General features: G+C 53.7%; 1 protein-coding gene across 1 annotated transcript in view; it reads right to left on the bottom strand.

The window, feature by feature from the left end:
• LOC122547394 (plectin-like) overlaps nt 1–17,292 on the bottom strand; it is a 208,692-nt gene that overhangs the window by 133,033 nt on the left and 58,367 nt on the right. Inside the window, 3 exon segments of the mRNA XM_087987780.1 lie at nt 3,730–3,886; nt 4,707–4,832; nt 6,135–6,230. Coding sequence (XP_087843906.1) covers nt 3,730–3,886; nt 4,707–4,832; nt 6,135–6,230 — 379 coding nt within the window.

Raw genomic sequence — 17,292 nt, 5'->3', positions numbered from 1 at the left:
CTGCCCATTTATCTCTCACCCTGGCTCTCTCTCTCTCTCTCTCTCTCCATTTATCTCTACTCTGGCTCTCTCTCTCTCTCTCCTCATTTATCTCTCACTCTGGCTCTCTCTCTCTCTATTTATCTCTCACTCTGGCTCTCTCTCTCTCTCTCTCCATTTATCTCTCACCCTGGCTCTCTCTCTCTCTCCTCATTTATCTCTCACTCTGGCTCTCTCTCTCTCTCTCTATTTATCTCTCACTCTGGCTCTCTCTCTATCTCTCCCCATTTATCTCTCACTCTGGCTCTCTCTCTCTCCCCATTTATCTCTCACTCTGGCTCTCTCTCTATCTCTCCCCTTCCATTTATCTCTCACTCTCTGTCCCTTTCACTTGCAATAATGTTCAGTTTCTCTCTGGTCACAGGAGAGGTGCCAGAGGATTGGAGAACAGCTGATGTGGCATCATTGTTGAAGGAACGGGTGAGGGATAAATCAGGAACCTGCAGGTGGGGAAACAATTGGAAGTCATTCTGTGGGACAGAATTAATCTGTGTTTGGAGACGCAGGGATTAATCAACTCCAGTCATCACGGTTTTGTTAAGGGGAGATCGTGTCTGACCAACTTGACTAAGGTTTTGTGAAGAGGTGGCCACGTGTATAGATGAGGGCAATGCTTTTGATCAGGTCCCACATGGGAAACTCACAGCAAAGCTAAATGCCCATGGGATCCAGGGAAAGTTAACAAACTGGATCCACAATTGACTGAATGACAGGAAGCAGGGGGTGATGGTTGAGGGTATTTTTGTGACTGGTAGTCTGTGTCCAGTAGGGTTGGTAGGGGTCAGTGGTGGGACCTTCGCTGATTGATATATATGATTTAGACTTGAACACAGCAGGGTTAATCAGTAAGTTCACAGATGATATGAAAATTAGTGGGATGGTAAATAGCCTTAGATTACAGGACGATATAGATGGGCTAGTCAGCAGCAAACAAAATTCAATTGGATAAATGTCAGGTGATGTACTTGTAGAGGACAGACAAGGCAAGGGATTTGTGATGAACAGCCCTGGGAAGCCCTGATGGTTAGAGAGATCTTGGTGTGTATATTGTGTGGAGTTCTGCTCCCCACACTATAGGAGGGATGTGGAGGGTTTGGACACGGTGCAGAAGAGGTTTACCAGGATGGTGCCTGGATTGGAATGTATTCGCTATAAGGAGAGGTTGGACAAATGTGGGTTGTTTTCACTCGAGTCTCAGAGGCTGAGGAGTGACCTGACAGAAGTCTATAAAATGATGAGAGGCATGGACAGGGTGGATAGTCAGTCTTTTTCCCAGGGTGGGAAGTAGAACATAGAATATTCCAGCGCAGTACAGGCCCTTCGGCCCTCGATGTTGCACCGACCTGTGGAACCGACCTGAAGCCCATCTAACCTACACTGTTCCATTCTCATCCATATGTCTATCCAATGACCATTTCAATGCCCTTAAAGTTGGTGAGTCTACTACTGCTGCAGGCTGTGTGTCCCACGCCCCTACTACTCTCTGAGTAAAGAAACTACCTCTGACATCTGCCCTATGTCTATCACCCCTCAGTTTAAAGCTATGTCCCCTTGTGTTAGCCATCACCATCTGAGGAAAAAGGCTCTCCCTATCCACCCTATCTAACCCTCTGATTATCTTATATGTCTCTATTAAGTCACCTCTCAACCTTCTCTCCAACGAAAACAGCCTCAAGTCCCTCAGCCTTTCCCCATAAGACCTTCCCTCCACACCAGGCAGCATCCTAGTAAATCTCCTCTGAACCCTTTCCAAAGCTTCCACATCCTTCTTATAACGCGGTGATCAGAACTGTACACAATACTCCAAGTGCAGGCGCACCAGAGTTTTGTACAGCTGCAGCATGACCTCATGGCTCCAAAACTCAATCCCTCTCCTAATAAAAGCTAACACACTGTACACCTTCTTAACAACCCTGTCAAGCTGGATGGCAGTTTTCAAGGATCTATGTACATGGACTCCAAGATCTCTCTGCTCATCTATGCTACCAAGAATCTTACCATTAGCCCAGTACTCTGTGTTCCTGTTGCTCCTTCCAAAGTGAATCATGTCACACTTTTCCCCATTAAACTCCATTTGCCACCTCTCAGCCCAGCTCAGCAGCTTAGCTGGGTGCAATGTCAAATACAAGGAGGCATAGGGTTAAGGTGAGAGGGGGAAAAAGTTTAAAGGAGATGTGTGAGGATAGTGAGGACATGAACAGGCTGAGAATACAGGGATACAGACCTTGGGCAGGCAGATGGAATTGGTTCAGAATGACACCTTGGTCAGTACAGACATAGTGGGCCGAATGGCCTGCATTGTTCTATTTTCTATGTCCTCCAGTCACTGAAGGTATCAGGGCAGGTGGGTAAAGGGAGGGAGGCCTATGGGATAGTTGCCTTTATTATCCGAGGCCCAGAGTTGAAGAGCAGGGAGGTGATGCTGGAACTGTCTAAGACACTGGTTAGGCCACAGTGAGGGTACGGTGTGCAGTTCTGGAATCCACATCATGGGAGGGATGTGCGTGCACAGGAGAGGGGGCTCAGGAGATTTCCCAGGATGTGGCCTGGGCTGGAGAGATTGCCAGACTGGGATTGTTTTCCAGGGAGCAGAGGAGACTGACAGGGGACTTGGTTGCGATGGATAAAATTATGAGGGACATAGACAGGGTCGATCGGAGGAACCTTTCCCGTTAACGCAGGGATCACTGACCAGGGAGCTGGGGTTTAAGGTAAGGGGCAGGAGGTTTAGAGGGGGATGTGAGGATAAACCTTTTCACCAAGAGGGGGGTGGGGAATCTGGACCTCACAGCCTGAGAGGGTGGGAGAGGCAGGAATCCTCATCACATTGAAGAGGGATTGAGATGTGTATGTGCAATGTCAAGCTACACAAGGATGTGGAGGCTTTGGAGAGGTTTACCAGGGTGCTGCCTGGATTAGAGGGTGTGAGCTAGAGGGGAGGCTGGAAAAGCTCGTGTTGTTTTCTCTGGAGGAGTCTCTTTGGGGAAACTTGAAAGAAGTCAATAAAATAATGAGATGCAGAGATAGGGTTGACAGTCAGATTTTTGTCCCCCAGAGTTGAAATGTCTAAAATTAGGGGGGAAGCATGCATTTAAGGCGAGAGGGGGAAAGGTTTAAAGATGTGAGGGGCAGGTTTTTTATACAGACAGTGGTAGGAGTGCTGCCAGGGGGTGGTGGAAGCAGATATGATACGATAGGGGCATTTATTGACTCTTAGATAAACACATGGATACACGAGGGATATGGACCGAGGGATCGAGGGAGGGATATGAATATGGAGGGATATGGACCGAGGGCAGGCAGAAGGGATTAGTTTAATTTGGCGTCACGTTTGACACAAGGTAGTAGGCGGAGGGGCCTGTTCCTTGCTGTTCAGTTCCATGTTCTAAGGCTATGAGCCAAGAGCTGGTTAATGGAATTAAAATAGGGGTTGTTTTTGACTAGCACAGACATGATGGGCTGAAGGGTCTATTTTCCTGTACAACTCTGTTACTCTCTGTCTCTCCTTGTCTCTCTGTCAGTCCCTCTGTCTGTCTCTCTCTGACTCTTACTCTGTCTGTCTCTCCGTCTGTCCCTCTCTCAGTGTGTGTGTGTGTGTGTGTATCTCTCTCTCTGTCTGTCCCTCTCTCTCTCTCTCTCTCTCCCCCCTCCCTCCATCTGTGCCTGGCCCTCTCCTCAGCCCTCTTGGGGTTACCTCCATCTGTTTGTAGTCACACACAGCCTGCACCAGGAGGTTGGCCTTTAATGGATGAGCTGGATTACGAGGTTTCAGCTGCACGATGGTCTTCGCTCTCTTACTCAGGCCGTTCAGGTGGGATTTGTAATCACAAAGCTGCTCCTTCTCCTCCTGTAACCAGGAGAGCCAAACAATTACTGACAAGGGCGAGGGGCCAGACAATCACCGCAGGGTGTGGGTGAGGATGAGGGCATGGGTGTGGGAGGGGGAGGGGAGGGTGAAGGTCGTTGGGGGGGGGAATGGGGATGGTGAGGGTCGGTGTGGGGGGAGGGGGAGGAGAAGGGTCGGTGAGGGAGGGGAAGGGTGTGTGGGGGGGAGGGTTGGTGGGGGGGAGAGTGAGGGTGTGGGAGGGTAAGGGTGTGGGGGGAGGGTCGGTGAGGGAGGGGGAGGGTGTGTGTGAGGGGGAGGGGGAGGGTGTGGGAGGGTAAGGGTGTGGGGGGAGGGTCGGTGAGGGAGGGGGAGGGTGTGTGTGAGGGGGAGGGGGAGGGGGAGGGTGTGGGAGGGTAAGGGTGTGGGGGGAGGGTCGGTGAGGGAGGGTGAGGGTGTGGGAGGGTGAGAGTGTGGGAGGGGGAGGGTCGGTGAGGGAGGGGGAGAGTGTGTGTGGGAGGGTGAGGGTGTGGGAGGGGGAGGGGCAGTGACGGGGGGGAGGGTGTGTAGGAGGGTGAGGGTGTGTGGGAGGGTGTGTGTGGGAGGGTGAGGGTGTGGGAGGGGGAGGGTGTGGGAGTGGGAGGGTCGTTGAGGGAGGGGGAGGGTGTGTGGGAGGGTGAGGGTGTGGGAGTGGGAGGGTCGATGAGAGAGGGGGAGGGTGTGTGGGAGGGGGAGGGTGTGGGAGTGGGAGGGTCGATGAGGGAGGGGGAAGGGGGGTGAGGGTGGCGGAGGTGGAGGCTGAGGCAGGGTGTAGGAGGGGGTTGTGTCACTCTGTGGTACGTACGATGGAATCCTGCAGTAAATCCTCGAGGCGAGTGACGGTAATAGAGCGGTCACACACGTACTTCCTCTTTATCGAATCCTGCAATTTCTTCAGGAAATTCTCCGCATCGTTCACATCCGAGAAATACTGTTCAGGGAACAAGGAATCAGACAATGGTCAAACACAGATCAGATGGAGAACATCCATCCAGTTAGAACTCACTCTGCACTGACTCTTCACCCCTTTGTCCAAACCACTGAACACCGGACAGCCATTCAGCCTGCTGCATCTTTACTAGCCCTCTGTAGGAGGGATTCACCCAGGACCGGTCCACCAGCTTCTCCCCGTTAAGGCCCTCCAGCATCTTCTCCTCATACCACCCCTTGCTTCTTCACCAGGAAATTTACATCTATATGACCCTCGTCTTCTTCCTGGTACGAGCAGGGACTGTTTCTCCCTGTCTGCTCTGTCCAGCCCCACTCCTTTAGGAAACCTCTACCAGGTCTCCCTCTCAGTCGCCCCTCTCTCTGGGGAGAACCGTCCCAACGTCTTCAATTGCCCCCCCGCCTCATCCCTGAAGTTTCTCATTCCAGAAACCATTCCTGTAAATCACTTCCTGCACTCTCTCCAATGCATTCCCATCTTTCCTATAATGTGGGACCCACAGCCTGTACACAATATCCCCAGCTCCCTCTGCTCTTGCACCCTCTCTAGAATTATAACCTTATTTTAGATTGTCTCCCAATCTTTGTCCAAAATTCATCACTTTGCACTTCTGTCAATTAAATCTCATTTATCCACCCAATTCATCAATTTGTCAATGTCCTTTTGGAGGTCCACCTTGTTTGCCTCATAGTTTACAATTCTTCCAAGTTTTGTGTCAATCTGTAAACTGTGCAATTGTCCCCTGCACAGCAAGATCCCAATCATTAATGTAGATCAGGAAAAGCAAGGCTCCCAACACCACCCTCTGGGAACACCATTACAAATATTCCTGCAGCCCATTCCTCTCTGTTTCCTGTCACTCAGCTAATGTTGTACCCACATTCTCACTGTTCCATTTACACCAACAGCTCAAACTCACTTCACAGGTTTGTTGTGCAGCGCTGTATCAGGCACCTTCTCGAAAACAGCATTATCTTCAGTGGGTCTTTCTGTTACCTCCTCAAAAAACTCCAGTAAGTTTGTTAAACACTATCTCTCCCTTTGGAAACGCCCATTGACTCTTCCACATCAGCCAACATTTGTCACGTGACTGTCTCTAATTCATTCCCTGAACACTTGGCCCCTGTTCATGTACAGTCCAGTCCCCTGCGCTCCCGTATCACAGCACACTGTGTCACAGCCTCCACTCCCTGACAAGCCCTGTTCCAAAGCAGAGATCGAGAGCATGGGCCCTGTACGGGGGGGGGGGGGGCTCCGATTGGCCCCGGCATTCCTGCACCGCACCTGGAAATACGCTGTGTTCTCCTTCAGATGGGCCTCAATACAGCAGCACAGCTGCAGGATCCAACTCCACTGGGTCTGTAAAGCAGCCATAAAGGCCTGTCAAACACAAGAGACAGAGAGCGTTAGACACAAGAGAGTGTGAGAGTGTTAGACACGGGGGAGGAGTGAGACACGAGAGTGTGAGAGTGTTACACACGGGAGAGGAGTGAGACACGAGAGTGAGAGTGTTAGACACGGGGGAGGAGTGAGACACGAGAGTGTGAGAGTGTTAGACACGGGGGAGGAGTGAGACACGAGAGGAGAGAGTGTTAGACACGGGGGAGGAGTGAGACACGAGAGTGTGAGAGTGTTAGACACGGGGGAGGAGTGAGACACGAGAGAGTGAGAGTGTTACACAAGTGGGACGAGTGAGACACGAGAGTGTGAGAGTGTTAGACACGGGGGAGGAGTGAGACACGAGAGTGTGAGAGTGTTACACACGGGGGAGGAGTGAGACACGAGAGTGTGAGAGTGTTACACATGGGGGAGGAGTGAGACACGAGAGAGTGAGAGAGTGTTAGATATGGGGGGGAGTGAGACACGAGAGAGTGAGAGTGTTAGACACGGGGGAGGAGTGAGACACGAGAGAGTGAGAGTGTTACACACAGGGGAGGAGTGAGACACGAGAGAGTGAGAGTGTTAGACACAGGGGAGGAGTGAGACACGAGAGAGTGAGAGTGTTAGACACGGGGGAGGAGTGAGACACGAGAGTGAGAGAGTGTTAGACACGGGGGAGGAGTGAGACACGAGAGTGTGAGAGTGTTACACACGGGGGAGGAGTGAGACACGAGAGAGTGAGAGTGTTACACACGGGGGAGGAGTGAGACACGAGAGTGTGAGAGTGTTAGACACGGGGGAGGAGTGAGACACGAGAGAGTGAGAGTGTTAGACACGGGGGAGGAGTGAGACACGAGAGTGAGAGAGTGTTAGACACGGGGGAGGAGTGAGACACGAGAGTGTGAGAGTGTTACACACGGGGGAGGAGTGAGACACGAGAGAGTGAGAGTGTTACACACGGGGGAGGAGTGAGACACGAGAGTGTGAGTGTGTTACACACGGGGGAGGAGTGAGACACGAGAGAGTGAGAGTGTTAGACACGGGGGAGGAGTGAGACACGAGAGAGTGAGAGTGTTAGACACGGGGGAGGAGTGAGACACGAGAGTGAGAGAGTGTTAGACACGGGGGAGGAGTGAGACACGAGAGTGTGAGAGTGTTACACACGGGGGAGGAGTGAGACACGAGAGAGTGAGAGAGTGTTAGACACGGGGGAGGAGTGAGACACGAGAGAGTGAGAGTGTTAGACACGGGGGAGGAGTGAGACACGAGAGTGTGAGAGTGTTAGACACGGGGGAGGAGTGAGACACGAGAGTGAGAGAGTGTTAGACACGGGGGAGGAGTGAGACACGAGAGAGTGAGAGTGTTAGACACAGGGGAGGAATGAGACACGAGAGTGTGAGAGTGTTAGACACGAGAGTGAGAGTGTTACACACGGGGGGGGAGTGAGACACGAGAGAGTGAGAGAGTGTTAGATATGGGGGGGAGTGAGACACGAGAGAGTGAGAGTGTTAGACACGGGGGAGGAGTGAGACACGAGAGAGTGAGAGTGTTACACACAAGGGAGGAGTGAGACACGAGAGAGTGAGAGTGTTAGACACGGGGGAGGAGTGAGACACGAGAGAGTGAGAGTGTTACACAAGTGGGACGAGTGAGACACGAGAGTGAGAGAGTGTTAGACACGGGGGAGGAGTGAGACACGAGAGTGTGAGAGTGTTACACACGGGGGAGGAGTGAGACACGAGAGAGTGAGAGAGTGTTAGACACGGGGGAGGAGTGAGACACGAGAGAGTGAGAGTGTTGCACACGGGGGAGGAGTGAGACACGAGAGAGTGAGAGTGTTACACACGGGGGAGGAATGAGACACAAGAGTGTGAGAGTGTTACACATGGGGGAGGAGTGAGACACGAGAGAGTGAGAGTGTTACACATGGGGGAGGAGTGAGACACGAGAGTGAGAGAGTGTTAGACACGGGGGAGGAGTGAGACACGAGAGAGTGAGAGTGTTAGACACGGGGGAGGAGTGAGACACGAGAGAGTGAGAGTGTTAGACACGGGGGAGGAGTGAGACACGAGAGAGTGAGAGAGTGTTAGACACGGGGGAGGAGTGAGACACGAGAGAGTGAGAGTGTTACACACGGGGGAGGAGTGAGACAGGAGAGAGTGAGAGTGTTACACACGTGGGACGAGTGAGACACGAGAGTGAGAGAGTGTTAGATATGGGGGAGGAGTGAGACACGAGAGTGTGAGAGTGTTAGATATGGGGGAGGAGTGAGACACGAGAGTGTGAGAGTGTTACACATGGGGGAGGAGTGAGACACGAGAGAGTGAGAGTGTTACACACGTGGGACGAGTGAGACACGAGAGTGAGAGAGTGTTACACACGGGGGAGGAGTGAGACACGAGAGTGTGAGAGTGTTAGACACGGGTGAGGAGTGAGACAGGAGAGTGTGAGAGTTTTAGACAAGGGGAGGAGTGAGACACGAGAGTGAGAGAGTGTTACACATGGGGGAGGAGTGAGACACGAGAGTGTGAGAGTGTTAGACACGGGGGAGGAGTGAGACACGAGAGTGAGAGAGTGTTACACACGGGGGAGGAGTGAGACACGAGAGAGTGAGAGTTTTAGACACGGGGGAGGAGTGAGACATGAGAGAGTGAGAGTGTTACACACGGGGGAGGAGTGAGACACGAGAGTGTGAGAGTGTTACACACGGGGGAGGAGTGAGACACGAGAGAGTGAGAGTGTTAGACACGGGGGAGGAGTGAGACACGAGAGCGTGAGAGTGTTACACTCGGGGGAGGAGTGAGACACGAGAGAGTGAGAGTGTTACACACGGGGAAGGAGTGAGACACGAGAGAGTGTGAGAGTGTTAGACATGGGGGAGGAGTGAGACACGAGAGTGTGAGAGTGTTACACACGGGGGAGGGGTGAGACACGAGAGTGTGAGAGTGTTAGACACGGGGGAGGAGTGAGACACGAGAGTGTGAGAGTGTTAGACACGGGGGAGGAGTGAGACACGAGAGAGTGACAGTGTTAGACATGGGGGAGGAGTGAGGCACGAGAGAGTGTGAGAGTGTTAGACACGGGGGAGGAGTGAGACACGAGAGAGTGTGAGAGTGTTAGACATGGGGGAGGAGTGAGACACGAGAGTGTGAGAGTGTTAGACACGGGGGAGGGGTGAGACACGAGAGTGTGAGAGTGTTAGACACGGGGGAGGAGTGAGACACGAGAGTGTGAGAGTGTTAGACACGGGGGAGGAGTGAGACACGAGAGAGTGAGAGTGTTACACACGGGGAAGGAGTGAGACACGAGAGAGTGAGAGTGTTAGACACGGGGAAGGAGTGAGACATGAGAGTGTGAGTGTGTTAGACACGGGGGAGGAGTGAGACACGAGAGAGTGAGAGAGTGTTAGACACGGGGGAGGAGTGAGACACGAGAGTGTGAGAGTGTTAGACACGGGGGACGAGTGAGACACGAGAGAGTGACAGTGTTAGACATGGGGGAGGAGTGAGGCACGAGAGAGTGTGAGAGTGTTAGACACGGGGGAGGAGTGAGACACGAGAGTGTGAGAGTGTTAGACACAGGGGAGGGGTGAGACACGAGAGAGTGAGAGAGTGTTAGACACGGGGGAGGAGTGAGACACGAGAGTGTGAGAGTGTTAGACACGGGGGAGGAGTGAGACACGAGAGTGTGAGAGTGTTAGACACGGGGGAGGAGTGAGACACGAGAGAGTGAGAGAGTGTTAGACACGGGGGAGGAGTGAGACACGAGAGTGTGAGAGTGTTAGACACGGGGGAGGAGTGAGACACGAGAGTGTGAGACTGTTAGACACGGGGGAGGAGTGAGACACGAGAGAGTGAGAGTGTGACACACGGGGGAGGAGTGAGACACGAGAGTGTGAGTGTGTTACACAACGTTGGAGGAGTGAGACACGAGAGAGTGAGAGAGTGTTACACACGGGGGAGGAGTGAGACACGAGAGTGTGAGAGAGTGTTACACACGGGGGAGGAGTGAGACACGAGAGTGTGAGAGAGTGTTACACACGGGGGAGGAGTGAGACACGAGAGAGTGAGAGAGTGTTACACACGGGGGAGGAGTGAGACACGAGAGTGTGAGAGTGTTACACATGGGGGAGGAGTGAGACACGAGAGTGTGAGAGTGTTACACAACGTTGGAGGAGTGAGACACGAGAGAGTGAGAGAGTGTTACACACGGGGGAGGAGTGAGACACGAGAGTGTGAGAGTGTTACACATGGGGGAGGAGTGAGACACGAGAGAGTGAGAGAGTGTTAGATATGGGGGGGAGTGAGACACGAGAGAGTGAGAGTGTTAGACACGGGGGAGGAGTGAGACACGAGAGAGTGAGAGTGTTACACACAGGGGAGGAGTGAGACACGAGAGAGTGAGAGTGTTAGACACAGGGGAGGAGTGAGACACGAGAGAGTGAGAGTGTTAGACACGGGGGAGGAGTGAGACACGAGAGAGTGAGAGTGTTACACACGGGGGAGGAGTGAGACACGAGAGTGTGAGTGTGTTACACACGGGGGAGGAGTGAGACACGAGAGAGTGAGAGTGTTAGACACGGGGGAGGAGTGAGACACGAGAGTGAGAGAGTGTTAGACACGGGGGAGGAGTGAGACACGAGAGTGTGAGAGTGTTACACACGGGGGAGGAGTGAGACACGAGAGAGTGAGAGTGTTACACACGGGGGAGGAGTGAGACACGAGAGTGTGAGAGTGTTAGACACGGGGGAGGAGTGAGACACGAGAGAGTGAGAGTGTTAGACACGGGGGAGGAGTGAGACACGAGAGTGAGAGAGTGTTAGACACGGGGGAGGAGTGAGACACGAGAGTGTGAGAGTGTTACACACGGGGGAGGAGTGAGACACGAGAGAGTGAGAGTGTTACACACGGGGGAGGAGTGAGACACGAGAGTGTGAGTGTGTTACACACGGGGGAGGAGTGAGACACGAGAGAGTGAGAGTGTTAGACACGGGGGAGGAGTGAGACACGAGAGTGAGAGAGTGTTAGACACGGGGGAGGAGTGAGACACGAGAGTGTGAGAGTGTTACACACGGGGGAGGAGTGAGACACGAGAGAGTGAGAGTGTTAGACACAGGGGAGGAATGAGACACGAGAGTGTGAGAGTGTTACACACGGGGGAGGAGTGAGACACGAGAGAGTGAGAGTGTTAGACACGGGGGAGGAGTGAGACACGAGAGAGTGAGAGTGTTACACACAAGGGAGGAGTGAGACACGAGAGAGTGAGAGTGTTAGACACAGGGGAGGAGTGAGACACGAGAGAGTGAGAGTGTTAAACACGGGGGAGGAGTGAGACACGAGAGAGTGAGAGTGTTACACAAGTGGGACGAGTGAGACACGAGAGTGAGAGAGTGTTAGACACGGGGGAGGAGTGAGACACGAGAGTGTGAGAGTGTTACACACGGGGGAGGAGTGAGACACGAGAGAGTGAGAGAGTGTTAGACACGGGGGAGGAGTGAGACACGAGAGAGTGAGAGTGTTGCACACGGGGGAGGAGTGAGACACGAGAGAGTGAGAGTGTTACACACGGGGGAGGAATGAGACACAAGAGTGAGAGAGTGTTAGATATGGGGGAGGAGTGAGACACGAGAGTGTGAGAGTGTTACACATGGGGGAGGAGTGAGACACGAGAGAGTGAGAGTGTTACACATGGGGGAGGAGTGAGACACGAGAGTGAGAGAGTGTTAGACACGGGGGAGGAGTGAGACACGAGAGAGTGAGAGTGTTAGACACGGGGGAGGAGTGAGACACGAGAGAGTGAGAGTGTTAGACACGGGGGAGGAGTGAGACACGAGAGAGTGAGAGAGTGTTAGACACGGGGGAGGAGTGAGACACGAGAGAGTGAGAGTGTTACACACGGGGGAGGAGTGAAACAGGAGAGAGTGAGAGTGTTACACACGTGGGACGAGTGAGACACGAGAGTGAGAGAGTGTTAGATATGGGGGAGGAGTGAGACACGAGAGTGTGAGAGTGTTAGATATGGGGGAGGAGTGAGACACGAGAGTGTGAGAGTGTTACACATGGGGGAGGAGTGAGACACGAGAGAGTGAGAGTGTTACACACGTGGGACGAGTGAGACACGAGAGTGAGAGAGTGTTACACACGGGGGAGGAGTGAGACACGAGAGTGTGAGAGTGTTAGACACGGGTGAGGAGTGAGACAGGAGAGTGTGAGAGTTTTAGACAAGGGGAGGAGTGAGACACGAGAGTGAGAGAGTGTTACACATGGGGGAGGAGTGAGACACGAGAGAGTGAGAGTGTTACACACGGGGGAGGAGTGAGACACGAGAGAGTGAGAGTGTTAGACACGGGGGAGGAGTGAGACACGAGAGTGAGAGAGTGTTACACACGGGGGAGGAGTGAGACACGAGAGAGTGAGAGTTTTAGACACGGGGGAGGAGTGAGACATGAGAGAGTGAGAGTGTTACACACGGGGGAGGAGTGAGACACGAGAGTGTGAGAGTGTTACACACGGGGGAGGAGTGAGACACGAGAGAGTGAGAGTGTTAGACACGGGGGAGGAGTGAGACACGAGAGAGTGAGAGTGTTACACTCGGGGGAGGAGTGAGACACGAGAGAGTGAGAGTGTTACACACGGGGAAGGAGTGAGACACGAGAGAGTGAGAGTGTTAGACACGGGGAAGGAGTGAGACACGAGAGAGTGTGAGAGTGTTAGACATGGGGGAGGAGTGAGACACGAGAGAGTGTGAGAGTGTTAGACATGGGGGAGGAGTGAGACACGAGAGTGTGAGAGTGTTATACACAGGGGAGGGGTGAGACACGAGAGAGTGAGAGAGTGTTAGACACGGGGGAGGGGTGAGACACGAGAGTGTGAGAGTGTTAGACACGGGGGAGGAGTGAGACACGAGAGTGTGAGAGTGTTAGACACGGGGGAGGAGTGAGACACGAGAGAGTGAGAGTGTTACACACGGGGAAGGAGTGAGACACGAGAGAGTGAGAGAGTGTTAGACACGGGGGAGGAGTGAGACACGAGAGTGTGAGAGTGTTAGACACGGGGGACGAGTGAGACACGAGAGTGTGAGAGTGTTAGATACAGGGGAGGGGTGAGGCACGAGAGAGTGAGAGAGTGTTAGACAAGGAGGGAGGGGTGAGGCACGAGAGAGTGAGAGTGTTAGACACGGGGGAGGAGTGAGACACGAGAGAGTGAGAGTGTTAGACACGGGGGAGGAGTGAGACACGAGAGAGTGAGAGAGTGTTAGACACGGGGGAGGAGTGAGACACGAGAGTGTGAGAGTGTTAGACACGGGGGAGGAGTGAGACACGAGAGTGTGAGAGTGTTAGACACGGGGGAGGAGTGAGACACGAGAGAGTGAGAGTGTTACACACGGGGGAGGAGTGAGACACGAGAGTGTGAGTGTGTTACACAACGTTGGAGGAGTGAGACACGAGAGAGTGAGAGAGTGTTACACACGGGGGAGGAGTGAGACACGAGAGTGTGAGAGAGTGTTACACACGGGGGAGGAGTGAGACACGAGAGTGTGAGAGAGTGTTACACACGGGGGAGGAGTGAGACACGAGAGTGTGAGTGTGTTACACAACGTTGGAGGAGTGAGACACGAGAGAGTGAGAGAGTGTTACACACGGGGGAGGAGTGAGACACGAGAGTGTGAGAGTGTTAGATATGGGGGAGGAGTGAGACACGAGAGAGTGAGAGTGTTAGACACGGGGGAGGAGTGAGACACGAGAGAGTGAGAGTGTTACACACGGGGGAGGAGTGAGACACGAGAGAGTGAGAGAGTGTTAAACACGGGGGAGGAGTGAGACACGAGAGAGTGAGAGTGTTAGACTCAGGGGAGGAGTGAGACACGAGAGAGTGAGAGTGTTAGACACAGGGAAGGAGTGAGACACGAGAGTGTGAGAGTGTTAGACACGGGGGAGGAGTGAGACACGAGAGAGTGAGAGTGTTACACACGGGGGAGGAGTGACACACGAGAGAGTGAGAGTGTTACACACGGGGGAGGAGTGAGACACGAGAGTGTGAGAGTGTTAGACACGGGGGAGGAGTGAGACACGAGAGTGAGAGAGTGTTACACACGGGGGAGGAGTGAGACACGAGAGAGTGAGAGTGTTAGACACGGGGGAGGAGTGAGACACGAGAGAGTGAGAGTGTTAGACTCAGGGGAGGAGTGAGACACGAGAGAGTGAGAGTGTTAGACACAGGGAAGGAGTGAGACACGAGAGTGTGAGAGTGTTAGACACGGGGGAGGAGTGAGACACGAGAGAGTGAGAGTGTTACACACGGGGGAGGAGTGACACACGAGAGAGTGAGAGTGTTACACACGGGGGAGGAGTGAGACACGAGAGTGTGAGAGTGTTAGACACGGGGGAGGAGTGAGACACGAGAGAGTGAGAGTGTTACACACGTGGGAGGAGTGAGACACGAGAGTGAGAGAGTGTTAGACACGGGGGAGGAGTGAGACACGAGAGAGTGAGAGAGTGTTAGACACGGGGGAGGAGTGAGACACGAGAGTGTGAGAGTGTTAGACACGGGGAAGGAGTGAGACACGAGAGTGAGAGTGTATTACACACGGGGGAGGAGTGAGACACGAGAGAGTGAGAGTGTTAGACACGGGGGAGGAGTGAGACACGAGAGTGTGAGAGTGTTAGACACGGGGGAGGAGTGAGACACGAGAGTGTGAGAGTGTTAGACACGGGGGAGGAGTGAGACACGAGAGAGTGAGAGTGTTACACACGGGGGAGGAGTGAGACACGAGAGTGTGAGAGTGTTAGACACGGGGGAGGAGTGAGACACGAGAGTGTGAAAGTGTTAGACACGGGGGAGGAGTGAGACACGAGAGTGTGAGTGTGTTACACACGGGGGAGGAGTGAGACACGAGAGTGTGAGAGTGTTAGACACGGGGGAGGAGTGAGACACGAGAGAGTGAGTGTGTTACACACGGGGGGGGAGTGAGACACGAGAGTGTGAGAGTGTTAGACACGGGGGAGGAGTGAGACACGAGAGTGTGAGTGTGTTACACACGGGGGAGGAGTGAGACACGAGAGTGTGAGAGTGTTAGACACGGGGGAGGAGTGAGACACGAGAGTGTGAGAGTGTTACACACGGGGGAGGAGTGAGACACGAGAGAGTGAGAGAGTGTTAGACACGGGGGAGGAGTGAGACACGAGAGAGTGAGAGTGTTAGACACAGGGGAGGAGTGAGACACGAGAGTGTGAGAGTGTGAGACACAGGGAAGGAGTGAGACACGAGAGTGTGAGAGTGTTAGACACGGGGGAGGAGTGAGACACGAGAGTGTGAGAGTGTTAGACACGGGGGAGGAGTGAGACACGAGAGTGAGAGAGTGTTACACACGGGGGAGGAGTGAGACACGAGAGTGAGAGAGTGTTAGACACGGGGGAGGAGTGAGACACGAGAGTGAGAGAGTGTTAGACACGGGGGAGGAGTGAGACACGAGAGTGTGAGAGTGTTAGACACGGGGGAGGAGTGAGACACGAGAGTGTGAGAGTGTTAGACACGGGGGAGGAGTGAGACACGAGAGTGTGAGAGTGTTAGACACGGGGGAGGAGTGAGACACGAGAGTGTGAGAGTGTTAGACACTGGGGAGGAGTGAGACACGAGAGTGTGAGTGTGTTACACACGGGGGAGGAGTGAGACACGAGAGAGTGAGTGTGTTACACACGGGGGAGGAGTGAGACACGAGAGAGTGAGTGTGTTACACACGGGGGAGGAGTGAGACACGAGAGTGTGAGAGTGTTAGACACGGGGGAGGAGTGAGACACGAGAGTGTGAGAGTGTTAGACACGGGGGAGGAGGGAGACACGAGAGTGTGAGAGTGTTAGACACGGGGGAGGAGTGAGACACGAGAGTGTGAGAGTGATACACAAGTGGGAGGAGTGAGACACGAGAGAGTGAGTGTGTTACACACGGGGGAGGAGTGAGACACGAGAGAGTGAGTGTGTTACACACGGGGGAGGAGTGAGACACGAGAGTGTGAGAGTGTTAGACACGGGGGAGGAGTGAGACACGAGAGTGTGAGAGTGTTAGACACGGGGGAGGAGGGAGACACGAGAGTGTGAGAGTGTTAGACACGGGGGAGGAGGGAGACACGAGAGTGTGAGAGTGTTAGACACGGGGGAGGAGTGAGACACGAGAGTGTGAGAGTGATACACACGGGGGAGGAGTGAGACACGAGAGAGTGAGAGAGTGTTAGACACGGGGGAGGAGTGAGACACGAGAGTGTGAGAGTGTTACACACGGGGGAGGAGTGAGACACGAGAGTGTGAGAGTGTTAGACACGGGGGAGGAGTGAGACACGAGAGAGTGAGAGTGTTACACACGGGGAGGAGTGAGACACGAGAGAGTGAGAGTGTTAGACACAGGGAATGAGTGAGACACGAGAGTGTGAGAGTGTTAGACACGGGGGAGGAGTGAGACACGAGAGAGTGAGAGTGTTAGACACGGGGAAGGAGTGAGACACGAGAGTGAGAGAGTGTTACACACGGGGGAGGAGTGAGACACGAGAGTGTGAGAGTGTTACACACGGGGGAGGAGTGAGACACGAGAGTGTGAGAGTGTTAGACACGGGGGAGGAGTGAGACACGAGAGTGAGAGTGTTAGACACGGGGGAGGAGTGAGACACGAGAGTGTGAGAGTGTTAGACACGGGGGAGGAGTGAGACACGAGAGTGAGAGTGTTAGACACGGGGGAGGAGTGAGACACGAGAGTGAGAGTGTTAGACACGGGGGAGGAGTGAGACACGAGAGTGAGAGTGTTAGACACGGGGGAGGAGTGAGACACGAGAGTGAGAGTGTTAGACACGGGGGAGGAGTGAGACACGAGAGTGTGAGAGTGTTAGACACGGGGGAGGAGTGAGACACGAGAGTGAGAGAGTGTTACACACGGGGGAGGAGTGAGACACGAGAGTGTGAGAGTGTTAGACACGGGGGAGGAGTGAGACACGAGAGTGTGAGAGTGTTACACACGGGGGAGGAGTGAGACACGAGAGTGTGAGAGTGTTAGACACGGGGGAGGAGTGAGACACGAGA

This window comes from Chiloscyllium plagiosum, unplaced genomic scaffold (assembly GCF_037043375.1).
Source record: "Chiloscyllium plagiosum isolate Xiang-an unplaced genomic scaffold, Cpla_swu_hap1 HiC_scaffold_5, whole genome shotgun sequence".
NCBI lineage: Eukaryota > Metazoa > Chordata > Chondrichthyes > Orectolobiformes > Hemiscylliidae > Chiloscyllium > Chiloscyllium plagiosum.
The sequence above is the reverse complement of the archived record's forward strand: the minus strand, read 5'-3'. Positions and strand labels throughout refer to the sequence as shown.